General features: G+C 35.3%; 1 protein-coding gene and 1 long non-coding RNA gene across 3 annotated transcripts; both read left to right on the top strand.

Moving 5' to 3' along the window:
- The first annotated feature begins 131 nt into the window (after positions 1-131).
- Positions 132-22,924, top strand: LOC149558699 (GCN5-related N-acetyltransferase 5, chloroplastic-like). Of its 2 annotated transcripts, none has more exons than XM_089832800.1 (3): positions 132-1,037; positions 1,470-1,623; positions 22,518-22,924. In XM_089832800.1, the coding sequence occupies exons 1-3, from the start codon at positions 422-424 to the stop codon at positions 22,735-22,737; spliced, it is 990 nt and encodes a 329-aa protein (XP_089688926.1). In that variant the 5' UTR covers positions 132-421; the 3' UTR covers positions 22,738-22,924. The 2 variants fall into 2 exon arrangements, with proteins under 2 accessions (XP_089688926.1, XP_089688927.1); XM_089832801.1 differs by having other exon boundaries at positions 232-1,037; positions 1,482-1,623.
- Positions 21,264-22,214, top strand: LOC149558700 (uncharacterized). Its single transcript, XR_016365056.1, has 2 exons — positions 21,264-21,545; positions 21,677-22,214. It is a non-coding gene; the product is annotated as an uncharacterized LOC149558700 (long non-coding RNA).
- Positions 22,925-27,977: the final 5,053 nt, after the last annotated feature.

Below are 27,977 nucleotides of genomic sequence, written 5' to 3'. Positions count from 1 at the left end.
TTGGAAAACTTGATTTGAAGCAAAATTGGAAGTCTGGAATGCTAATTCCATTTTGCCAATTTTGAAACAAAGGCAAAAAATTTCAAATTCAGATTTTGTAAAAACCAATTCCTGTCATCTTCTAGGAACCGAACGGACCCAGGGAACAAAACCAATATGACAGTAAATAGTTCGGACCCAGGGAAAAAAATCAATATGACAATAAATAGTTTTGGAGAATCACTCTTCTGCCTCCTAATTGATTTGCCAATGAAAGATTCAAGTAAGTCCACGAGAGGAACAACGTATGTGATAAGGGTAGCGTAAAAATAAACCTAAACCAGTCTCGGCCCATGATCAAACATGATAAGACGAACAGTTCCTCCAGACAAGAAGAAGTGGGGATGATTCGTACCTCTGTATTTTCCCAATTATTTTAATTATGAACTTCCTAAAAATTACTCCCCATCCTTCAGCTAAATTGGCCTCCACAATTATCTCTGATTGTTGCCTTGGAATCACTACACACGCCCATTCTTTTGTTCTTGCCGACGCCAATTTGAAGACTAATATCTTTAAATATGGAGTACTCGGAAGCAACAATAGAACCAGACTACCCTACAGCGGGTCCACTAATTTGGATAAAAACAGCCCAGCTGACATTGAATTAGGAAATGGATATGCCTTAAAAGAAGGAATCGAGAGCGCAAGTCCGTCCAGCTTAGGTCCAGTCTATGATGAAGTTATTCGGAAAGTGTTAAGTCCCTCCAGCTTAGACCCAGTCAAGGTCAAGAAGGACAAGGGATTGTTGGATGATCAAGAGCTAGAAAAGTTGGAATCTTTGGAAAAGTTTGTGTACGAGAATAGGTTCGATCATGGTTGTTTGGTGATTAAGGCCATGGATAGTGAACACATGGAGGATACAATAGAACTTTTGACAGAGTCCTTTGCAGAACTTATGTGGGGGCCTTTGACTTATAAGCCTTTATTGAAGTTCACAATCAGAGATCATATGATGGAGAGGAGGGCTCTTGTTCCACATGCCATTACACTTGTAGGTAAGCAATGGCAAGAGCAATTCGCATATTAGATTTTTCTACACTTCCGATTTTGGTCAATTTGATTATTGCACCTTGCCTAGCCCACTGAGTTATGCCAACCCAAGAAGTTTGATGTAATATTTTTTTTCCAGTTATCTCATTAGGTTTTGAATTGGGGTTCATTGTTTAGTTTTTCTCGTCTTGATGATGGAAAATGTTGGCGTCCAAAAAAGTGATACTATCTTTCAGAATCTACCACAAACAAATTTGTAACCTTATAGAAATTTGCTTTCATTGGAGAGGAGTAGTAAAGATATCCGCTCAAGAAAGGGAGATGGATTCTATTTCCTAAATATATATTTGGAAATATATGTGTTCAAGTTCTTTTCTATATTAAATTCCTTATTTTTTTGGATTTTAAATTCATTATATTTCTTTGTTTATATTAAGGTCTGTATGCAGAAAGAGAGGGAGAATGGACCTTTTGTGGCACTGTAGAGATTTCTTTAAATTCTAAAGGAGCTTCTAAGTTTCATACCACACCGGTTCCTCCAAAAAGTTCTCCATATCTCTTCAACATGGCAGTGAATAAAGACCTTCGCAGGTACTGCATTCAATCTCTTAAGGTTCATTGCATTCAAATTATTTTTTTTGCGGTTTTGTATGTGAACACTGTAAAGAATGTATTTTTTATGACTACATAAAATAACAGATGGACCAATCTAACGGTAGGACTCCAGCTAAAGTCTCGTCTTAGAAAAGGTTACGAAATATAACTTCTGAGACTGTGCCCCTATAGGCAGTGACTCCGCATCTCTGTGGAAACACTGAATTTAGCTCTGATATTTACCAGTTCCTTCTTGAACATTTATACTTCTCTGTCCGCCAATGGGAGAGTCATCAACAGAAGCAGCACTGGACCTCGACTTCTAAAAGAATTCAGTGCCATAAAATTTTTCCATTGACCTTGATCATTAATATGTCACCAAGGAGATGACCTTTTCATGAAAAGTGGGGTACAACAATATTTGGTTTAGCATGAAACAATGACCACAAAAACTTGGCGAAAGAGAATCTCCAAATAACATGAATAATAATTTTCCTTTCTACCACATTGCCTTTGTAAAGAATCTGTAACATCAATTTTTTGAGCTGTATTACAATCATTAACTTAGGTGGAACATTAATCATGACAATTCTTTACTGATGAGGAGACAATAGATTGACTGATCACAAATTGATACAAGAGATCCCAAGGTTACCCTTCTAAACAATGAAGGTACATCTCTTTGTACTCTTACCAAACTTCTACTCCCTCTTCTAGGACTCCATTACATTATTTTGGGTACCCTAGACACCTCCTTGTTCAATTTAACACTTTAACCAACACAATACACTTAATCCCCTTTATACCCCTTTAAGGACTTGGGCTAGTTCCAGGGGTTTGAATGGCCCAACAACTTCAATACTTTCCTACTCTCCTGATGAAGTATTCATATGCCATTTGACATCATATTTGATAGGTTCAAACCTTCTATAGTGACCCTAACACCTGATTTAGGATAGATGCCTTAAAATAGACCTAATTGGCAATTAACATGACTAAAAGGAAATTGGCTTGCCACTCACTGATGATCTGACCAAACAAAGTGGGTTTCCAGATACCCTTTTGGGTCCTCTAAACAGTATCACAAATTCAGGCTTCGATCGATTATGCAAGGCATCTGATGCTCATTGACTTATAAGGCCTAATGGGCTAATTAGGTCTCGATTTACAAAGTAACAGCAAGGACTTGACTTGATCCTGTCAATCCAACCTCTCCTTCAATTTTTAACAGGTTCAATATCACCAAAAATGACCTTCACCAACATTCAAACCTCTTCCTTCTTCCTATCAATCAATTTACATACTCCTGCCTGTCACATTGAGATGCCAGGCTTAGGGCACGCCACCACAAATAGGCATTTGATTGGAGCAATCTGAGATTTTGATATTCTTAACTGTCATACAAAGATCTACATTCTCATTTTTATGAATTTTGACCGGACGATTAGGCCAATTCCATGTTTTCTGTCAAACCCTTGGTATATGAGGGTTTCAGACTACCTGGTGTTAACTTGGATGCCAAATAAATTAGATTTAACTTCAGATCCTCAAACAAATTGCAAAATGAAGGTAAGACACATAAGTTCCTTGATCTGTAATCAAAACATGCCTACCAATCCAAACAATATATGCAAAATATGAAAACAGCCAAAAATCTTAGAAAATTTCAGCGATTTTATTGCTTCAATGACTTCAAATCTCCGACTACAAGAATGATCACAACCTTTCCCCAACTAACATTTGAACTGTGTGACCATTATCAGTCATTTTGCAAAAAGGCACCTAAAAGTTGCAATGTTGTCATGACAACATTTCAACATTTTTACATATTGCTCTTGTGACCCATCTAGGACCCAATAACATTAGATCATGCATATATATGATGTAAATGATCCATTTATTACAAGTTGGTCTCACCCTTTTCACCACTTTAACCCATATTGCTCTTAGATCCATAGGTCCTATTTGACAATTTGGCCCAAATTTGGCTTATAATTGGATTCAATCCTTAAATTATGATCTCCTAGGATCCCTTGGGTCTTATTAGAATCTTCCTACCCTACTTGTATTCTAAGTGCCTTTTGGCTTACATCGAATTATAAAGTGGTCCTGCATCATATTGTCCAGGCACAAAATGCCTCAAGCCCTTTTAGAGACCAACTGCTGCACATCTCCTCGTTTCTTGATGTCTTCCTCCAGCATCCAAGTTGCTTCTCCTTCAGGCAGGCCATTTGATCATATGCTCATAATAAGTCTTCTTCCTTATCTTCTTGGTCTTTCTGCTATCTAGGATGCATTCCATCTTTGATGGTGCATTAGTTGGCAATTGACTGATCCAATCCTCTTCTTCTTTGGCTGCTACTTCATCTCCATCACCTGCATTGAGAGAACTCTTGTAGGGGGTTAGATTAGATACAATAAAAATAAGAGAAATGACAATTATAGGGGGTAACTCAATCTTGCATGCATCGGATTCATATTTGTTTGTAACGTCCCCAATTTTTTGTCAATATCAGAGTTTCAGGGATTAGCTTGTTATTGTGATCCTTTTAGGCTAATTATTGTGGATAGAGGGTCTTCGAAGGCAATGGCTTGGGTTGGGAGGGCTTTGTCTTCTCTACAATTCAGTAAGCTACAGGTTGGTCTCCGTTTGGCTCATATTGGACTTCGTTTGGGCCTAGATTTGTGTACTTACTATTTGTGGTAAGTTGGGTGTTGATTGAGATGGACCCTTTCTATTTTGGAAGTTGCATTTGGTAATGGAGAAATAATAGGCATGACTTCTATTTCAAATGACATATTTAAATGATTAGTATTTTGGGAGTTATTATATTTTTAGTGGCTAAATTAATATTAAATTATTAAATAGCTTATTATAAAGTTATGATTTAACTTTATAATTTCACTTAAGTTGAGGGTTGAGTTATCAATGGAAAGAGCCATTTATTATTTAGTTAAGCCAAGTCAAGTTAAAGAATCTAATGGAAGCTTCTAATTAATGTTGTGTGGTGAAGCTTCTTGAGTGAAGTTACATTTTGGCAACAAAAATGACATTTGGAGGTTATAAATACAAGCCCATTTGTTGAAAAAAGCACGCTTGAATATTTAGTTTCTTTTGTTGCCTCTGTGGTTTTTTTGAGTTCTGATTTTTGTGCCCTTGCTGAAGTATAAGAGTTTGAATTCTGAGTTGTTCCATTGGATCTACAGCTGAAGTACTGTAGATTCGAATATGAGAATTAGTTGAAGGTTAGCTTCCAATTTGCTGCTGTTGTATAACATTTTGCATATCTCCTACTGTTTTACTGTGGCTAAGGAGAGCTATGCTGTTGAAGAATTTCATTTGAATTGGTGAGAATAATATCATATTGTGCCTACATTTACTGTTTGAGGAGTTTGGCGATTTATTAGAAAGCTGCAAGGGTTGTGATCCATTATTGGGTCTACATATCTTGTTTCAAGGGTGTGCAATTTATTGCTAGAAGCCTGCGTTTCATTTTAATGTCATACATTTCATTGCTGAAGACTACAATTTTAATAACTGGGCCTGTGAGCTGATTTAGGAAGTCTGTAAAGGGCTGCAATAAGGAGTCCCACATCTGAATTTAAGGGCAATATGGGCCAGCGTTTACAATTCTATGAGTTGCAGATTTGTCTGGACAATAATATAAATGTGCACCATCAAGTCAATAGGTTACTTCTATAACCAAGTAGGATTATATATTGGTATCAGAGTGGTTTCCTACTAGCCTACAAGAATTGGGCTCAATTTGATCAATGTTTTTTTTTGGAGATTCAATTGTCAGCATTATGGATGGTGACAGGAGGTTTGGTATTCATTATACCCACAGAAGGTGTACTTCTCTACCTAGGGATGGAGAATCTGAGATACAAAGTATTGTTGGACAGTTGGATGTGCTAGTGAATGAGCTCAAAATCACAATTGGATGACACAACTGATTTCGAATCCAAGATTTGAGCAAGGTGTCATATCGTTTTTTCGAAAAGCGAAATGTGATGATACAGATGTACATGACATTTCTTATGAGACACCGCATGAGATGGGCATAGTCGAGGTGGAATATGATGAGAATTCATGTCAGGTTGAGTTAAATGATATAATTGTCATGAGTTCCCAAGATCATGTATTTGATGGTGATGCAGCGATAGTGGGAGTAGGAGCATGCGAGGATACTGCCATATCAACAACCACTTCTGTGTTAATGTTTAGTGTCAGAAGAAGCAAAACATGAATCTTCTATGCTACCACTATTTGTAATACATCTAAGAGATATAAGCATCTGTATTTTGTTACTGATATCCGCTATACATTACAGAGATATAAATATGCCACAATTGTCTGATATGCATCACAAAGACATATGCATGCGTACATATATTCATACTGATGTATGCATACATATTCGTATGCATATATCTCTGTCATGCATATGAAATATTGATAGTAAAATGTGCATGATGTTGACCAACTTATATTGGTTGGGCTTCATATTATCAATGATAGATTCTATTACTTGTGTTGGGTTTCATACTCGTGCCTTGGCTTTGTTGTGATTATTGGGCCCTTGTGTTGTTATCGAGCAACGGTATATAAAACTAATGCTGACAGTTATCATGTTAACTAACATGCCTCCGAAGAGGCATGTCCCTACGTGGCTTTTGGGCCACATAGAGACATGACTCTTCGGAGTCATGTCTGTCTCCATTTATATATATGCGCTTATTCTAACTGTAGAGAAAAGTATCGATCAAAGGCATCTGAGTATCTGTGGATAAGTATCAATATTATTTATTGTTATCACCTTCACTTGTGTTATACAGTGATCAGGAGCATTTGCCATTGCTGAAGAAGGAGGAATTGATAAAGGTTTGCTGCAAGTCACTGTATAGATAAGTACTTATTTTCTACATAGTTTGAATCAGAATTTATATACAAGCATTTTGTAATTGTTTGTCTATCAGAGATCCACTATTCTCAACATGGTATCAGAGCCATATTGATAGAAAAACTATTACAAAGTATCAAAGCTAGACTGCAAAATAAGAATTTGTATTTGGTGGTCAAAGGAGGATTTCCATTATAGCATCTTCATGTAAGGGGTCCATCGACACATGTTGCAAATTGATATATACAGTCTTTAGAAGAACCGCCAGTATGTAAAGCAAAGGAGAATGATATTTAACGAAAAAAATAAACTCAAGCAAACTCCTTGGACGAATGAAGCCTGGCAGACAAAGGAACTCTACAAACAAGCATGTGCCTACACGAGTCTACAGTAACGAGCAGTAGCTATAGTTGAATAAAACAAAGGGAAAGGTTTGTTCAGAGACGTCACCATAAAAGTATTGACTTAAAATCCTCGAACTTCTCTGGATGATATTTGTTACTGGTTTCAAGTTTAGAAAATGATCCAGGGAGCACCATGAATAAACATGGAGCATAAATTCATCACCAATACACTATCACAACCATCCATTAAACAATGCACCATCTACTCGATTTAAAAGGTCACAACAGTCAAGTATTATAACTTAGTTGCTACAAAATAAATATCAGTCAATGCATTGATTAGATTTGACATTGGTGGCATCCATCATCCCTATTCTCATCTTTCATGAGCCTAAACATTAAATGCATGGTTGTCAAGCCAATAATGCTTTCCCAAAATCGACAGATCCTAAAATTTAAATATGATGATAAAATAGCTATGTGCGATAGCATTTAAAGACAAGACTACAAAATAATAACAACAAAGATACTCCTCATGCATCTCAAACTTGTGGTACCAAGACAATAATGGATATTGAACCCTGAGTATATCAGACAATCATAGCATAAATCATGACAACTGACGAATGCAATGATTAAGGGATTGAAGGAAGGGCATTGTCTCTATCAGCAATGTATTGACGTAAAGAATTAATATCCAGGTTTCCAATATTTACAAGAAATAAAAGTTCCTACCATGCATATTGATAGAGTCAGTACCAAGAGGATCGTAGATAAGAGAATGATTTGGCATCGATAGATATTGTACTTTATAAAGGATGATACACAAAGAAAGTGTTGCACGAGATGGAAGGAAACTCGACAAGCAACAACCGGGAGGATAATTGGAAAGAAAACAAATGTTCATACTTGGAAATAAAATCTTGAAATAAAAGAATAAGAAAGTGACCTTTCACTAAGGATAATAGTCGCTAGTTAAGGAGCATCCGACCATCTATAGCGTCAACATTCACTATGTCTTTTCTCAATAAAATGATAAATTTGTAACTTATAATGTGGGTTATGAATTTGTGGCAAGTCATGGAAGATCTTGGATGATATGTGAATTAACATGATCATGACAGGAAGATAAGATCAAGAGGTTGGAGATAATTATTAGTATTCAATGAGAGTTTTGTGAGGTAATCAAATCCCAACTTGTAGTGCTCAACAGAGGTCCTCGGCGTTGCACGGTAATGGATTATGTATGATATGGTTCTCTGAAATATACATATAGAGATGAAGTAAATATTTGAATGATGAGTGTATAAGAAAAATTATCAATGCTTTTAATTTCCATGTATAATAAACAATAGATACTATGTTGATTAGAAATTAATATACAAGATCAATCAATGGGGTTGGTTAAGTTGTATCATGAAAAAGGGCTTGTCCATGTGTAGAACAAATGGAACAATTATTGAAACCTATGAAGATATATTTATAGTTATCGAACGTCAGATCAACCAATAAGGATGTCTATATTTGTAACACAAAAGTGCTGACTATGAGTCCAAAAGGTGGCTTCAATCAAGAAACATTTCTTTATCAAGCATACAAACTAGATGAGAGATGTATCTTTTAATACCATGAGATGTGTTCGTACAAGATATAAGAAGGCATTACAATCTAAAAGGAAGGAAATTATTGGAGGCACGACACATTATACTCTAGAAAGTGAACATGAAATTCATAATACGAGCACTTATTTAAAACTAGAGTTTGAACTATAACATATTTGCCAAATTCATTAATATTTCATGACGCAAAATTGTCATACTTGAATATGATGCAAAATTGTTTGATGATATAAGAATGGGAACTTCACATTGTGGGGGAGGAATGATAAACAATGTTTCATTCCCACTTGAACCATCTTTAGAAGGGAAATGTTTAGATATGTATTTCTTATCTTTGAGTTCGCATTTATCTACTCATTAAAATCTCTCTGTCATTTGTATTTTTTTATATGTACTATATGAGTTATCATCCTTGATCTTTTCCTTTGTATCTGAAGTTCATCTTTCAGGAAAAGAGGCAATTTTATGATAGTAGCTTCAAAGAAGTTGTGACGAGGTTGGATAAAGTGAGACTCATGAAGCCAATATATTTTTGATGATTGAGATTTGAGTATCCTTTCATATCAAGAAGGGGGTCGATACTTTAAAGACAACCTTATACAAGGAGCTCCAAAAATTAATACTTAAGGGAGCTCGAGGAAACCTTGAAAGAGAGGGAGCAGATAGAGGATATAGGTTACTCCTTGAAGATTCAGTGATATCAATCACCTATCAGTGATATCTTCAACTGTCAGTAATATCAATCACATTAATTCAGAGGGAGTAAACTAATGTTGTGATGGAATCTTTAGTGATCAATAAATTGTAACAATTCAGAGGACTATAATTCATGCAACTATGTGAATTTGATGATCAAGTGAGACTCTTGAAGAAAATATCCTTGATGATTGAGATTATGAGATCCTTCTACATTAAGAGGGAGTATGAAACTTCTTCTAAGGCAACGTAGGAACTTAGAAGTTTGATACTCAGAGGGAGTCTAGAAATACATGTGGGTGACTGCATGATGTGATGGGCCTACTCCTATGTATAGGAAGTGATGAATTATCACTAGAAAATCAGACAATTGATTCAGAGTGAGTTTGACAAAGCATCCTTGGGTAAAGAGAATTTATGAGGAAGTAACTAGAGGACCTGACTTCCTCGGATCGATGTTCAGAGGGAGAAATTTTGAGATACATTCCCTTATGGATGTTATCTTCTCTATAAGAGATAAAATTGAGGTGAAAGCCTTTGCACTACCCTTTGACTTGGTTCATGGTGATTATTATTTCACATATGATTTGCAATGAAAGGTGACAATTTTTCATGGACATATTCATTAGAAGGAAATTATTTACAAGGTGACGATCTTGTAAATAATAGACCTGAGTGTATTATGGGCATCTCTAGACATTGCTTAAGTGCAAGTAGAGATTACATTGCTTAAGTGCAAGTAGAGATTATTCTGGGCTTCTCTAGACATTGCTTAAGCGCAAGTAGAGATTGTATGTGCTATCTCTAGACATTGCTTAAGTGCAAGTAGAGACTATGTGTGCTATCTCTAGACATTGCTTAAGTGCAAGTAGAGATCATTTACTGTTCATGCAATATTGCTTATATGATGAATCTGATTAATGTTTTACTTCTCCCTAGCTAAAGAGGGAGTGTTAATGTTTAGCGTCAAAAAAAGCAAAACATGAATCTTCTATGCTACCACTATTTGTAATACATCTAAGAGATATAAGCATCTGTATTTTGTTACTGATATCCGCTATACATTACAGAGTTATAAATATGCCACCACTATCTGATATGCATCACAAAGACATATGCATATGTACATATATTCATACTGATGTATGCATACATATACGTATGCATATATCTCTGTCATGCATATGAAATATTGACAGTAAAATGTGCATGATGTTGACCAACTTATATTGGTTGGGCTTCATATTATCAGCGACAGATTCTATTACTTGTGTTGGGTTTCATACTCGTGCCTTGGCTTTGTTATGATTATCAGGCCCTTGTGTTGTTATCGGGTGATGGTATATAAAACTAATACTGACTGTTATCATGTTAACTAACATGCCTCCGAAGAGGCATGTCCCTATGTGGCTTTTGGGCCACGTAGAGACATGACTCTTCGGAGTCATGTTTGTCTCCATTTATATATATGTGCTCATTCTAACTGCAGAGAAAAGTATCGATCAAAGACATTTGAGTATCTGCGGATAAGTATCAATATTATTTATTGTTATCACCTTCACTTGTGTTATACAGTGATCAGGAACATTTGCCATTGTTGAAGAAGGAAGAACTGATAAAGGTTTGTTGCAAGTCACTGTACAGATAAGTACTTATTTTCTACATGGTTTGAATCAGAATTTATATACAAGCATTTTGTAATTGTTTATCAAAGATCCACTATTTTCAACAGGTGACAGGAGGTTTGGTATTCATTATACCCACAGAGGGCGTACTTCTCTACCTAGGGATGGAGAATCTGAGATACAAAGTATTGTGAGATAGTTGGATGTGCTAGTGAATGAGCTCAAAATCATCATGTTGTTCATCATGTTGTTCAATTCAAGGATTTACTCTCGAGTGGCCTCTTGTTTTTTGATTGCTTGATCATCTCATTTTGGGTGTCAAATCTACATCTACTTTTATGCTGTTTCCTTGAAAAATATGTTGGCGGGACTTTGTTTTGCATCTAATCAACAGTGTAACAATTGTCACCAAACTGGAATGTTCGGCCAATATGGGAAGCAAAAACTTTCCTCTCCAAACTGTTGGAATACAAACACCACTGAGAAGGTGGGGGGGGGGGGGGGTTGAATCACTGGTTTAAAATGCTTTTGAAAACTTGAAACAATTACAAGTTATAAAATTCAACACATGAGCAAGATAGTTAATGAAATAACCAAGTGACACAATATTTTAATGTGGAAAACCCCTTAGGGTAAAAAACCATTTTGAATCTGAAACTTTATTGGCCTCTTGAGAAAATCTTTTAGAGCCACAACTCTGAGAAGCACCAACACCCTGTTTTAGAAACACCAATCCCTTACACCTGGAGCACCAACTTCACGAATACAAGAAGCACCAACTTCCAAAATGAACAAATAAGATATAAAATCAGAGGATCATCTTTGTTACAATATAAATCATGAATCACTAGTTTCAACTTCTTGTTGAAAGCATAATGCAAGATATACTTCTATTCTCCTCAAAACATCCAGTATCCAAATATATTTTCTTTTTCCATTAAAAGATCTAGTCAAATATTGATATGAATGAATGAAGAAGAAATATGTAACCCTTCTTCTACCTCTGATTAACTTTTGCAATGAAAATCAAATCACAAATATGAAAATAGAAACATAAAGCATTACCCTCTTCTTTGCTATTAAAAATCTGCCTGCAAACTGTTCGGTCTGCAAGGAATTCCACACAAATCTTGCAACTTTTGTCAAAACCACCTGTTGGATGTTTTAGAGGAAAGTATCCTCTACTTATAAACCAAGAAAGTCGAAATTTTGGAGTTAGGTACATACCTCAAACTTCCATTTGACCAAAACTGCTCAAAACTGTTATAACAATTTGGTAACTATTTTTGATAAATAAACTTTTTCTCTTTCTGTATATGTGTTATGCAAAAACTAACAAAAACCCCTTTTAGATAACTCAAAGCCATTCCAAAATGGTATGATAGTTGGGGTCTAACTAATAAAAAAGCCTATCGACTTTCTCATAGACCAAAACTGTTTTTTTATAACCGTTTTCTTAACCAATGTGAACATTAAGTGTTAATTGTATAACAGTGTTTGTCTTGAATATGTTTTGAACAATATTTAAAGACATCAAATAAGATAATTACATGATGTTAAGCATACCATATGCTCATTATAATTACATTATTGAGATCAATGACAACAATTAAAGACCAAATACCAAGGGTTCAACACACTCCCTATAGACCGGGTCTTGATCATGCAAGAATAGGTAAAGTTGGATGAGGATGTGACTGATTTAGTAAGGCATGCTGAAGCTTCATCATTTCCCTCTATGTTTGGTTAGGCAATGGATCACTTGAACAAGCTAGACAAATATCTCAAGAAAGAACCAGGGAAAGCAAGGAAAGCAAATAACAATAGATTAAAGAGCCTATAGAGCTAGACATTTAATCTACCTGTTTTCTACTTTTGCACTATTATTATCAACAATATATGCTTGAATTGTAGGATTACTTAAACCTATGCTCGATCAATCAATCTAACACATATAAGTGCTGCAAATGAAATTGGCACCGAAGTAAACAAAGTCATTTAGTTTTATTCAAGCCAAGGAAGATAATAGAAACAATATAGAAAGATCTAATTATTTTTGAAGGTAAATGAATCCCATAAGAAGTACTCAAGATCCCTTTACTCATAATGTAGCTTATAAATACCAACACGCACTAGGTGACAAAGATTTTTCAAAAAAAGGTGATATTGCTTTCATTCATGAAATAAGGCGTTTTTCATGTCCCCATTTTAGTATAAGATTTAATAATAATTAACTATAAAAAATATTGAATAAACAATAATAAATAAAAATAAATAATAATATTTAATTAATGAATAATTACAATTCAAATTCAAATAAATATATTAACAATAAAAATCTATTATTATAATAAAATATATATCATTAGTATAATGATATATAATCAATATGATAATAAAATGAATGATAATATACATAAAGTAATATATCTAATTATAAAAATATAAGTATTTAATTAAAATATTCTATATTATAATTAAAATATAAATATATATTGGTTTATATATGATTACAAACCAAATACAATCTTATATTACCAAAGTGACTTAATTAATAGTCGTGAATTTTCACCAACACACGTTATAAGGAAACAATAATACTAGGAAGGATCATCAGATATTTTTGTTTCTTGATTAGAAGGATTGGAACGGGGTCATCATAGTGTTACAATAGTATGGACGATAAAATCATCATCTTTACCAACCCTAGAACAATTGGTCTTTCTCTTATTTATAGACAGGCTTTTACACTGTGTGGGAAAAAATCCCAACCGTAACTAATTCACCTACCACCTTAATTAACACTATTTGATAAGAGCACTCCACTTCTCTGACAATCTTAAATGCACTGGGTACGTAGGGAAATGCACATTTGAAAAACGAATTTATTTGCCATCATTAACTGCCCGCCGCATCATTAATAAATCTATCAGTCAACAGCGACAAGGGATGGTTGGCTTCAGAAAGAATCCCAGCACATCCGACCATGTTGTAGGAGGAATTGAGTTCCAAGACTCACGGATTCAAAACCTTGAATATTGGCTACCACGTAATTCAAGCTCATCCGACCGAGTCATGGGAAAGGAGCTCTAGACCTAGAACTTCACCTCGTAGAGTTGTGGTGCTTTGAGAGCAAGTGAAGCTCCTTTTGAGCAGGTGCTGAATTAAACCAAAAGGATCCCTTGACATTGAAAGTATTGCTTGTAATGAGGTCCTTGTCATGCATCATTCTATGTCACGTTACAAGGTGCATCGAACATAGAAGAGGAAGCCTCATCGATCCTGCAAGACAAACGTTTCGGACTCGCTGTTGCTAAGTTCCGAACATATGAGCACCCTTCTGTATATTGGCTAACTATCTCTCTAGCTTCCCTTTCTTGGACGCCGCTCATCTTGTGTTGGCAACTAGTCCTTCCATGACTAGGATCTTGAGACCTTGCTAGCCTAGAACCCTTGGGGAATTGTCTTCCTGTCTTTGCTTGGAGATGTGTATTTTACAAGGCAACAACCATCTTCTAGAATTTACACTGGTTTTGGTCCTACCCTACTACCTGAACAATTTTGCCGATCCTCTGAAGCTAGTATCCATTAGCACCTATGAGGATTGGACATGCGTTAATTTCATGATCCTTTTTTAAAATACGTTAATTTTACCAAGCTTAAGATTTATGATTCTTGGGACCTTCTGTCCTTCAGTCCCTTGTAAAGACGAATATGCTATATGGGAGGGAACATGAAACCTAGAAACCAAAACAAGTAAAGTAATTTCTGGTAAAAGACAAAAGATGGTAACCGGAAGCCATACCTTAGAAGCATGAAAGCTACCTCTCATTGGTCATGGGAGATAAATCCCCTGAATCCTAATAACTTGCAATATTTAAATTTGTGAGCATAAATTAGATAGTCTCGAACTTGCAAGATATCTATTACTCATTCTTCCCCAAAATCCCAAATTGCATTGTTTGGACAAAGACATCGACAACGTGCTAACAATGCTGAGTTGTCCTTACGCTATTGACAAGACTACCATTCAATATTCGCTTGTGTGACACATGAGACCAATAAATGCTGCGTACTTTGGATGTGACAACCATTTGAATTCAAAATGCCAACTAATTTGTTGTAAATGACACAAGACAGTTAACCCGAGGATGGGTGATGTATATAGGTAAATGATTAAAGGTAGAAACCACCTCATATAGTGACACAAGACCATGAAAAGGGCTGCTAGTGCAATGCCAACGAGCCACCACTAACCCACTAGGACTGAGGTCACATGTGTGCTTTTAATAGTGACAACATATCCCATACTACTTTCAGTGCCAAAGCCACCAACTAGGCACCCATGAAGGCGTGCTTTCAACCTTCTGGCCGAGCTAAACAAACCAACTCAACTTGTGGGATCCAACCCCATGCACAACCAAGGACAAAAACAGACAACTGAATGCACCCAAGGTGCAAACCGTTGTTTTTCTAGGGCCAACACTATGAAAAATTGAAAGGAATGGACTTGCACCACCAAACAACGAAGCCCAAGAAAGAAAACATACAAAATCAAGCAAAGCTTCCTTTGGCAGAATGCATTCTATACGAGGAATTCAAACCAACAACCAGTGACCAAAATTCAACCTACTGAGAGCATTCTGTGCAAGAAACCTTAACTTGTCTTGCACACGAAGAGGGTGAAACTAAAATAGCTTTGCCCCACAACAAACAAATAGTGGAAACAAACCAACAACAGAGAAAAGCCAAACAACGACCAGCAAAACAACACCCAAGAAGGTGAAACAAGTAAACAAAAAGGATACCAAAGAGACGAAAAGCCAAACAAAAACATGACTTGCAAAGCGGAAAGAAAAGCGAAGGACAAAACACCAACTTGGAACACTAATTGGCAGAGGTATTGCGGCGCTAGGACTCGTCTTTGTCCAAACATGAACCAGAACTAGCTCGTCCCACCAAAGCACTTGCAAACTTAAGAAATGATCACATGTAGGTGGGGTGTCAACCCAAACGAAGACTTCTACTTGCAAAGTGTGATTGTGATTATTGACTAACACCTCTAGGAATCTTAAATAACCTGTCAATCACAATAATTAAAGGGTGCATTAATTGTACTTGTTCTTCATTAATAGACCTTTCTACGTGTCCAGCCCAAGACCGTGTAAGCCTTTTCCTGTCGCGGAAGACACAAGGGAAAGGGTTCTTGACAGGTCCGTAAATTACTTTTCTCATCAGCCTTAGATCCTTGGTATGAGGCCGAGGATCTTTACTTCCTTCTCCCACACAAGAGGGACTGACAACTTGGACAGGGATGTGAGAACTCAAAAATCGAAAACCAAAACAAACCACAAAGGACTTGTCTCAAGCGAGACAAGACAAAAGTGAAAAGAGGGAACCCAACTTTTTTCTCACAAAAAGTAGGGACAGGTATGCAGGGCATAACAAATTCCACTATATCTAAATAAGTATATTCATTTTCAGTTTGTTTCTGATTTATTTTTCTCTTTATGCCAACTCTTGCCGAATTATTTAGCCACATGTCATCATAAATATTTTGTAGTATGGAAAAGTAATACTACAAAGCCTTAATTCATGGATGTAAAGCATCTTATTATTCTCAATGGTCACCTCCCTGTATCTGTACTTCCTGTTTTTATCAATTCAACAATCTTCAGTAATTCCATTATCTCATCTACCTTCTCCCTGCTAAAATTTCTAGGCCTCAGTTGATCAATCTTCACAGCTTTACTGAAGTTCTTTTCAAAGTCACCTCTTCTTTATGGTTTTGTATGTACTCTTTGGAGATTAGAACATAGGATCTTTGAATTAATAACTTCTGTAATTTATTCCTTCCAATTTATTTATCATTTTTTACAAACAATTAAGCTTCAAATTCTAACTTGCAAGTCATGTCCATGCATTCACATAGTGCAATCAAGTCTCCAAGACCCAATTTATTTATCATTTTTTGCAAACAGTTAAGCTCTAAACTCTAACTTGCAAGTCATGTCCATGCATTCACAAAGTGCAATCAGGTCTCCAAGACCCAATTGCAAGCTGAACATTGATCTGCATATGTGAATTGAGCCTTAAGAACCAATCAATAAGTTTTCTCGGCTCTAATTGGGTCTTTAGGACCCGATTACATGTCTTATTTCATCTTACATGCCTAAGACGCAAATGCAAGTCACCATACTAAGTCATAGATGTTGAGGAGGTTGAGAGACCCACCTTGAAGGTTTTACTTGTCGGGTTTCCAAGACCTAATGGTGGGTTCACTATGCAATATAAATGAGAATCAGATCTTACGACCCGACATGCATGTCATCAGCCCTCCTCAGGCATCATCAGGCTTTTAGTTCACAATACTTGCAGTTAAGGATTTAGAACCCAATTGCATGATAGCATGCACCCTTTGCAACTTGCAATTGGATCTTCATGACCTGATTACATGATAACCCTCCTTGTACTTTTGCAGCCAGGTTTTAGAGACTCAACTTCATGACCGACTGTTGCACATCCAATTTGTAGTCAGACTTGACGCATATCATTTTCATCCCGCAGTTGTAATCGGGTCTGTAGGACCGGATTATTGGTTGAACCTCCATGCATCCTAGACCAGATTGCATGTCTAGACATCTTGCACTTGCCATTTCGGTCTTGAGACCTGATTTTTAACCTTTTTCATACTTTGTCCATTTTTTGCCCTTCTCACAGTCTTTCCAGAGGTTTTTCGTTGACGTCTCATGTTTCTTGTCAAGTTGTCATCCAACATTAGAAACCTTCAAAGTCCATTAATGTTGTTCCATTTCAGATGCTCTCATCCATGTACAAAAAGTTCAAGACTTCAAAGCACTAGCTACCTAGCAGCATGAAAAGCTTTTGGATACATGTAGTTTGTTTTTTGTAATGAATTATGCAACTGTCTTGACATATCACATTTAAAGTGGAAAGTTGTAATTGCACAATATCACATTACAAGTCAAAATAGTTTAGGAGTGTAATGTTGAATATGTCAACAGTGGGTTAGGATTCTCCCACCTTTTTCTCATAGCCCCCCACCTATAAATATGAGAGGGCTCATTGTAAAAAACCTATCTTTTGTGAAATGTAACAAACCTTTGTTAGTTTGTGAGCACTCTAAAACTTTGATTTTGGATTTAAATTGAACTGTATTCAATAAAAGAGACAAGTTGCTTTTGTTCGTTGTGTTGGAACAAGTTGTGATGCGATGACATTTTCTGAACTTGATTGTGAGTTTTGTAGTATTCTCTAAAAGGGATTTAAACCCAATGTTGTAGACTCTAAGCTGCTTATTGTACTTGAAGCTAGTATTCTACATTCAAGCTAAGAAATAACTTGTAGTTTTTGTGCTGCGTTTGTGTGTTTAAGTTGTAGTATATATTGTAATCTTTGAGCTACATGTACATTGCATCGTTGTTCCTAAGATCATGCAATAAGTCATGGAAAGTCTTTGAGCTTTTGTGAGCTTCTTGGTCACTAGCTTTGCTAGATTGTACTTTGAACTTTAATGTAAGAAAAGATTCTCTCTCCTAAAAGAAGAGGACGCGATGAAGGAAGAACACCTATTATGAAGAGAGAAAATAGAAAATGTAATGCCCTGTTAATTAGCTTAGAGTACATCATCTTAGATCCTAGTTAGGTGTTAGTTGAGACAATATAGCAAATGTAATGTGCTATTGATTAACTTTGTGTACATAATCTTAGATCCTAGTTACGTGTTAGTTGAGAGAATATAGCGAATGTAATGCCCTATTGATTAGCTTAGTGTACACAATCTTAGATCATAGTTACGTGTTAATTGTTTTCAGTAGCGATAAAAGGGGGAAACCTTTCCTTATAAATAGGAGAGACCAGGTCTCACACATTGTGGTTGAAACTACTATTTTGCAAGTAGTTGGAAAACTGACGGTTACAAAATATTCACTCAACAATATTATGTCTTCAGTTTTGTATGTAATCCTTTCATGCCTTTTAGAGATGGGTAGAATTTTGCACTTTTGTTGCGTGCATATTTTCATGATCTTTAGTATTTCTTGCCCCATCTATATATGATGGAGTTATAGCAGTTATCTTTTTTAATTACCTTTTTTGACTGATTATGCACTTGCACTAGTTTAGAAAAAAATGTAGATTTCAGCAGCTATCACACTTTCCAGGCCCTAAAAAACATCATCTGTTAAACTCAATACTATCTCTTATACTATGTTGGAAAACCCTACTGATAACCTCAATATTCATCATCACTAACACTAATTCCTCTAGGCCATATCAAACAAATGAAATTTCAAAGTTAGACTATGAAGCTGCAATAAGTTGCTTGAGAAGTCATCCCTTCAGACCATTGGCTTTGGCCTCTTGAATAAATATTTAGCAGCATGATAAGCACATAGAAAAATAAATAAATTGAAAAACTAGTCAAAGTAGATTGGAGGATAGAAAGGACCCAATATTATGATGTCATTTACTCCCTGATAGCTCCAAATAAATTGTTCTGAGCAGAAATTATCTAATCCAACATCATTTCATATTTAATCCTCGATCCTCTATTGTGTTAAAATCTATTTAGCTATAGCAAGAGGCTGTTATGCTATATATGTTACATGCGTTACCATGTATTGTTCTGTAATTTATTTGTTTGGGAGTTAGTGTATTGATAATTTCAACACGTTTGACATTTTTATACTGGTTTAGCTACATGCTTAATGTTTTGTTCTTGACATTTGTGCCTTAAATCATTTTTTATCACCCAAATACATTGCAGTTTGATAGGTTAATGGCCAGTAGTGTACCCCGTAGTTTTCTTGTTATGCACAAATTATGTATCTCACTGTAATCAATGGGATTATAAATACTGTATAGAATATGGATATTCTTATGATTTCAGTGAAAACGTGGTGTTTGTGAACATGCAGAATGGATTGACAATTTATGCATTTAGAAAGACATAAGCTACAGTATTGAAACCCTAATGTGATTTGTCTAGTGTAAGAGTTGGCTGGTTTTATATACATTTATGACGTGTGAATCACTATTATGGTTTTAGAACAATGCAATATGAAAGTCATGGAAAGTCTTTGAGCTTTTCTGAACTTCTTGGTCATTAACTTTGCTAGATTGTAGTTGGAAGTTTAATGTAAGAAAAGATCATTTCTCATGAAAGAGGAGGATATCATGAGGAAAGAACATGTATTCTAAAGAACAAGAATATAGTGAATGTAATGTCCTACTGATTAGCGTAGTATACATAATCTTAGATCCTAGTTAAGTACTAGTTGTTTTCAGTAGCAATAAAAAAGGGGAACCTTTCCTTATAAATAGGAGAGATTGTGTCTTGCACATTGTGGTTGAACTTGAAAACTACTATTTTTCAAGTGTTTGGAAAACTGTCAGTTGCAATATTTTCACCCAACAAAATTATTTCTACAGTTTTGCATGTAATCCTTTCATGCCTTTTTAGAGATAGGTAGAATTTTGCACTTTTATTGTGTGCATGCTTTCATGATCTTTCGTAGTTCTTGCTCCATATATACTGTTATACATGATGGAGTTAAAACAGATTTTTTTTGTAATCGCCACTTTTTGAGTAATTATTTACTTCCGTTAGTTTAGATTTTTTTTCTCTAGATTTTAGCATGTGTCATACTTTCCAGGCCCTAAAAATCTTCTTCTGTTAAATTCAATACTATCTCTTATACCATCTTGGAAAACCCTACTAATAACCTCAATATTGATCATCATTGACACTAATTCCTCTAGCAAAAACCCACATCAAACAAATGAAAATTTAAAATTAGACTACAAAGCTGCAATAAGTTGTTTGAGAAGTCGTGCCTTCAGACCATTGGTTTTGGCTTTAAAATTTTAGCAGCACAATAAGCTCACAGAAAAATAAATTTAAAAAAACAAAACTAGTCAAGGTAGATTGGAGGAAAGAAGGGACCCAATTCTATGATGTCATTTACTCCCCAATAGTTACAAATGAATTGTTTTGAGCAGAACTTCTCTAACCCAACATCGTTTCATATTTAATTCTTGATCCCATTCTCATATTAGAATCTATTTAGCTCTAGCAAGAGGCTGGTATGCTATGCATGTTACATGCATGACAATGTATTTTGTTTTAATTTATTTGTATTGGAGTTAGTGTATAGTGTATTGATAATTTTTAACACGTTTTACATTTGTATACTGATTTAGCTACATGCTTAATGTTCCCCTCTTGATATTTGTGTCTTAAATCTGTATTTATTGCCCGAATGCAGTACAGTTTGATAGTTTAATGGCCAGCAATGGACCCCATAGTTTTCTCGTCTTTTTATACTTATGCATGAATTATGTATCTCAATGTAATCAATGGGGTTACAAACATGTATAGCATATGGATATGATATCGGTGAAAACATGGTGTTTGTGAACATGCAGAATGGATTGAAGGTTTAGGCATTTAGAAAGACATCATAAGCTACAGTGTTGAAACTGTAAGGTGATTTGTCTACTGTGATGACATAGAAAACGTGTATTACCTAGTGTAAGAGTTGACTGGTTTAATATACATTTATGACACGTGTGAATTGCTATTATGGTTGTGAATCTTGGTGAGAACTAAAGTCCCTTTTACGGTTTCTGTTTCTTGTGGCATGATTTAAAACTGTAAGTGGGGGAAAAGTTGGAGTGGAAGTTGATGTTAAAAGAAAGAGCCTTATGGTATGAAAATTATTCTGTTACTTTGTTAAACCCTGATTATTGGAGTTTAATCCTTTGGACCTCACATTATTTGATCGGTTAATAATGTCAACCTGGACTTGGATGATTGTGATTGACACAATGACGACCAGAATTCTTAAGATCCAAATAATGACAGAATGATATATGACCACGAGGTGGACTCCTGTGTAGTTAGGTCAGAGGCAGCTTGGCTTGTCATTCCTTAGCATTTGATCACTGAAGGGAAGTGAAAGAGCTACTGATTATACGGCATGCCCCAAAATGCATGTATAAGATTGCAATTATTGATGTTCTTGGAGACCACGATGACGAGGACTCTTAAGATCTACATAATTTCTGAATGTTATAGGGCCATGAGGTGGAGTCCTGTGAGGTATTTTCCTGTGCAATTAGGTCAAAGACAGCTGCCTATCATCCCATATCATTTGATCACTGAAGGGAAGGTTTAGAGCTATTGACCATATGGCATGCCCCAAAATCCATGCATCATGTAAGATTAACATTACTGATGTCCTTTTAAAGAAGCACTAATGTAATTACTATTTTATTGCTTGTATCATGTATCTCCAGTTTGACTGCAGCTGATTTGAACCAGCGTAACAGTTTATTGTTAACCATTAATTCAATTTCTTTCAAGGTTTGTAAGTTTATACTCAAAGTTTTAAGTAATTTATAATTCTACAACTTTCAAACAAAGACATCGTTACATCTATATGGTCAATGCATCTTGTCAAATTCCATTTACGTGATTGACATTTTTTGAATACAAGCATTAATTTTTGCTAGATTTGCTTAGGCTTCTCATTCAATGCCTGTGTCTAACAAATAACCTCAATTATAAATTCCCTTGGCTAATGGTAAAATAGCTGAATTGCTATTATGAATTGTCATATGTAAGTAGAAAAGCCTTGCAAGTTGAAATTCATGGTCAACTATTTGTTTTTTTATCAGGAGAGGAATTGGTTGGCAGCTTTTGAAGGCAAGTGAGAAGCTTGTAACACATATGGGATCTGGTGAAATGTATTTGCACTGTAGAATGATTGACACAGCACCATTCAATATGTACACAAAAGCTGGTTATGAAGTTGTCAAGACAGACAGCATGTTAACTCTGCTAACATTGCAACGTCGTAAACATCTGATGTATAAGAAATTGCCATTAACAAGTTAGTAAAAAACGTAAGCAATGGAGCCTCCAAATTGTAGCATATGATTTTTATAGATCCTTAGAAATTCAGCTCATTTGTATTCATGAAGAAACATTTGAGGTATACCATGGAAAGTGTGTGTTTTTCTGCCATTTGTTTAACACGATTATCAATATTTAATTCCAGTCTACATCAAATTTCTGAATATAACTTGTTGCATCTTGATAATGTAGTGTAAATGGCATGTAACATCATTAATTTAGTTTATATGAAGATTTTATACTTTTTGACACTGGCATGGACTAAACACCAAACAAGATATGGAGGAAACATAATTCCTTGATGAAAGTCGGAAAAAATCATTGTGAAAATTCTTAAAAATATTGGAGCATAGCAACAAAACTGAGAAAAACAAGATTCCCGAAACCTCTGTAGACGAATCAATGGAAGTAGACTGCATGTCTTATTTGAGTTGAAGTGAGTATCATTATGTTGTCTTCTTGATGTTTGTGCTCTATTTGATAATCTAGAACACTTACAGATTCGTAATCTCTGTTACAAGGTATGAGATATGTGAGGACTGATTGAGCTATTCCTTTGTCAACTGGTAGATTTGCTTCATAAAATTAAGGATGAGTAGAAGTGGTGGTTGATTGATGAGTTGCTTATATGATAAGCTGGAGGGGCCAGAATTTCAAATCCTTGTCAAACTCAAGGATGAAAACAAGAAAAAATATTTGGTGGAAATCAAGACTTGTTTGAAACACTTTTGAGATCCTACAACCAAGGATTATTCATAAGTGAAATGGTATATGCCATGTAGAAAATTAACAAAATTGAAGTCATATTTAGGAGAAAAGTTTATTTTTACAAATTCGAATGAAATATACCCGAAAAATGGATGTAAATGTGGCTAAGATAAATATATTCTTAATATGATGAAATGGAAGAAATATAAGATTTTAGTGCTACGTAACTTAAATTTGTAAAGATTGATCTTTGATCTTCATTGATAAAATATAGAGGATTTCAAAATGTTTGTATGGGTTCTAGCTCTATTTATCATCTAATTGCATTTACAATTTTTCACAGGGTGTCATTTCTAGCAAGTATAATGTTGGTTCAAAGAGAGCTTTACAAGGCTTAGTGAAAATAGTACCTTTTTGACAAAAGTTGCATAAATAGCTCTAAAAGTAGTAGGAATCTGAATTTCAATATTGCAAATGATAATTAACTCAATGAAGATATTAGTTTATGCAACTACTTTCTTATGGTCTAATCTGTAAGTTTATTAGAATCATTGTTTCTTTAATGAAGATTGCAAAAGATTTAGTTTGCAATCTAATGGTATGAATATCAAAAAGTGAAAATAGAACCTGTGATGGCTATGTGAATATCTCCATTGATGCATTCATTTGTGTTCTTGATTCATAAGCGGTCCTTGAGTATGGTACATATATGGACCACGACGCTGAAACTAGTCTATTTGCAAGAAAATAGCCCCTTATTTCAATTTAGGAAACCTTCCTCTTTGAATTTTGAGTAGGGGGCGTATGGGAGAGTTTTAGGGGAGGGGTTGATATTGTTGAGCAGTGACCAATATGTCTTATAGAAGATGATCAAAGAGGGACCCATATTGGTGCATTTAAATGCCCAATAAAGATTATGTTTTTAACTCAATTCAAAATCATATACTAGCCAATCAATGTTCAAATATTATTTGCACTTTCATTAGTTTATATTTGTTTAAAAAATAAACGCATCATTAGAATCCACCAAGTTAGATTTTATCCATTTCGCCTATGATAGATCTTAGACCAAATCCCTAATGCTCATGTATGAGATGTATGATTAAAGGGGACTCCCCACCTCTCAAAGCATATATCAACATAAGACTCACCAAAATAGTTAGTCACCTAGACACCAAAAAGGAATTGCCATGTCAACTCCTTGCACACCCATCTATTCCTTCATTGTCACAAAAGATCTACACACTAAAAACTTATCCCTATAACACTTATTATTGGTATATGTCTCCCTCATCTATCCAATTGAACTGCCCACCTAATACTCGCTTCATTTGTATGCCCACCAACATCCAACACAAACAAGCTTTAAGGACACCATCTGTCTTGTAAAAGCAATTGGAAACAGATGCAAGCATTCCACCAAATCAATCATCTTAGAAATTAATGGCAAAATCATCTGATGTCTCCAATTTGTGCCAACATTCAAATTTCAAATTTGAAACAAGAGAACATGAGTTATATACTATGCCAAACAAGCATGGGACAAATCATTATTTTTTTATCATTTTAAAGAGACATGAAATCCTTATAGGCTTGTATTATTTTGTACTCAATGACATAAAAGAAGAGACAACAACCTAAGACAAGGAGACACCAACACAAAACTATGACTACTAGTTTTGATATTATTCCAAGTATTGCTCTACCCATGTTTGACTGTTATATTATTTATGCTTGTGAATCAATTTACCTTTTTTGAAATATAAATAGCGTTACCTATTTGTTGTATTTGTATATGCATTAGAATGTCCATATGATGTTTACAAAGTAGTTATTCCATCCCTCATTACTCTTCAAAAGGGTAGGGTGCAACTTATATGCACTTTTTGAATTAGTTTTCTTTACTAACCCTAACGTATTCTCTCTCACACTATACCTCTCAACATTCATCTCATCATAACTTGAGCTAGGAAGACCTAAATTTCACTCTAGGACAAGTGTTGGGATCATGATTCAATATATTTGCTTTCTAAATTGGTGTAGGACACCTACCTTCTTTTTGGTTTTTGGGGTTGTTCAAGGTTAGTTAAGAGGTTGTATGTGTTTAATAAGTTCCAAGAGTCCTTGGAATACTAGTCCCAATGTGTTTGTGGGAAGAGCCAAAATTGCTCTTTAGGTCCTAAGTTGGCCAAAAGTTGCTCAATAGGTTAGAAGTTGTTAGGAATGGGCAAACAAGGTATTTGGTTATGTAATAGGTCCTAGGAATCTTAACTAGGGTCCTAGAATGGTCCTAGATGGACCCATTTGACCAAAATATGTAAAGAGTGCAAAAAGTTGCAAATGGTGGTTTGGGAAGTTGTAACTACCCATGCTCGGGTATTTGAGCACGGGGATCATATTTGGAAGGTTGGAATGTTTCCAGTTAGATTATGCACGTGTGAGCTTGTTCTATGGACATTTTTCCTGAGTTTTCCATTGTTTTGCAATGTTTAATGCCCTAGTACGACTATACGAATTAGTATAGATGATTTGACTTTAGGAAGTTGTGATTTGTTTACCTTTATTTTGCATGTTCACATTCTATCTCAAGTTGTAGGGTTAGTGAGTAGTGAAGGTTTCTTAGTGACTGGTTTGTGATTCTCTTTCATAGGGTTGCTATTAGAATATATAGTCCACCAATATAATTGAGAGTGGGGGGGGGGAGGCGGTGTGTGTGAATAAGTTATACAACTAATATCACAATTATCAACCTTAGTAAATATTAACCATATAAGCAATATAATCAGAAACCACAACAAGATACTCATACACAATAACACTAGATATGTTAACTAGGGAAACACTTGATTAGAGGTAAAACCCCAGTGGGGATGGTAACCACAAGATGGTGTACTAATACAAATATTCCTTGTTAGAGGATGGACCTTGTTAGGAGTCTATAACAACATTCAGTACATATTAGACCTTGTACGAAGACTTTGAATCTCTATTAGGAGTTGTGCTAATCCTGTTAGGAGTTGTGCCAACCCTCTTAGGAGTTGTGGAAGATAGTTGAACCCATTGCCCAAACAACTTCAAGGGCAAGATCAATGAACCAACTGTCCAAATGATCTTAGTATTATTCCTTGCAGAATAATAAAAATGAAATATAATTCCTTCCTCTTCCTCTATCCTGTTAACTAGATCTCTGCTCCTTCTGATCTTGTAACCAGATCACAAATCTCACATCCAATAATCCCTTGGATCGCTTACACACATTCCTCAAACATTCTACTCCTTTTCGCACTTAGCACTTCATACAACAATCATAACACACATTATCTCATTACAAACAAGGAAAATCTCTTTCCTTTATACCATATCTTCAAAATAATTTCTTGAATTGGCCTTGAGGCTTTTCCAATTAATTATAATAAGATAACTAATTAATTACAATTGCACTAGCACTGTTGGCTCATAATTTATACAAAATTTCACACGTGCGATACTAGGGCTTGCACACTTGCTGATGTCACTAATAGACTATACTCTGTCATTGCTTGATTGCACATCTTCTCAATGCATCTTAGATGTAATATAGTGAACAAACATTAGGAACTACTTTCCCAATACTATGTCTTTGAACTACTCTCTATAAATTAGGTGCAACTTTTGGACGTTTTCTACTTAGACTCTGTGCACTGAACTACATCATTAAGACACTGCGTCGAACATATCCATAATTGTGCATTACTAGACAATCAAACCATTGTTCGTACGACTAAGATCTATGTCTACTACTCATCCAGTCTTTACAGAAACCATACTATGTTGACATCAATGACAAACATAGTCATGAATGCAACATGTCAATACTCTCCAATGCTTAGGATACTCCCCCAAAGTAGTATCATCAAGATTCATGCTAATAATCTCCCTCTTTGACATTGATGACAACATAGATGGAAAATCATCTAAGCTCCAAGAATTCCAAAACAATGTTCAAGTGCTATTTCTGACCAGCATTAGTTGTCAACACACTAAAAAAAAATTCTCAACACATCAGTTCTTCTTCTTCTTCGGGATCGACAATAATTTTTCACTTCGCACTAAACAATTCATAGTACACTAGATGCATATTCATGCTTCCTTACATGAATCTTTCTAAATCTCTCCAAAGAGATATCTCTCCCTCATTCATGCTTAGGAGTTCTCCCTCATTGCTTAGGAGATGTTTTTTATGCATATTCTCTCCCCCATTGACATCAATGTCAAAGGCCTCAATATTACAGGATACTAATTGTTAAATATCAATTGCTTAATATGTCGCTTTAAGTCTTCAACCAGCTCGAGTGTCCAAAGACACTGTTCAAGAACAATTACCAAGAGTCCTTAATGACTTAGCTTATCACAGATACTCCCCCATACGGTAAGTATCAACATTCAATCCAACCTAACGATAGTGCTCTGTACCACTAGACTAATGCACTTACTACATCATCTACTCAGAAGTAGGCAGGGGCATAACCCCAAGC

This window comes from Cupressus sempervirens, chromosome 5 (genome assembly GCF_028749045.1).
Source record: "Cupressus sempervirens isolate cs-2001-9-10 chromosome 5, ASM2874904v1, whole genome shotgun sequence".
Lineage (NCBI taxonomy): Eukaryota > Viridiplantae > Streptophyta > Pinopsida > Cupressales > Cupressaceae > Cupressus > Cupressus sempervirens.
Note: the sequence above shows the minus strand (reverse complement) of the source record. Positions and strands in the feature narration are given on the sequence as shown.

What these genes read in the sequence shown, in the direction of transcription:
- LOC149558699 (XM_089832800.1), top strand. Translation starts at nt 422, where the DNA reads ATGAACTTCCTAAAAATTACTCCCCATCCTTCAGCTAAATTGGCCTCC. An exon ending in ACATGCCATTACACTTGTAG is followed by an intron (nt 1,038 to 1,469) that starts GTAAGCAATGGC and finishes GTTTATATTAAG; the next exon opens with GTCTGTATGCAGAAAGAGAG. An exon ending in GTGAATAAAGACCTTCGCAG is followed by an intron (nt 1,624 to 22,517) that starts GTACTGCATTCA and finishes TTTTTTTATCAG; the next exon opens with GAGAGGAATTGGTTGGCAGC.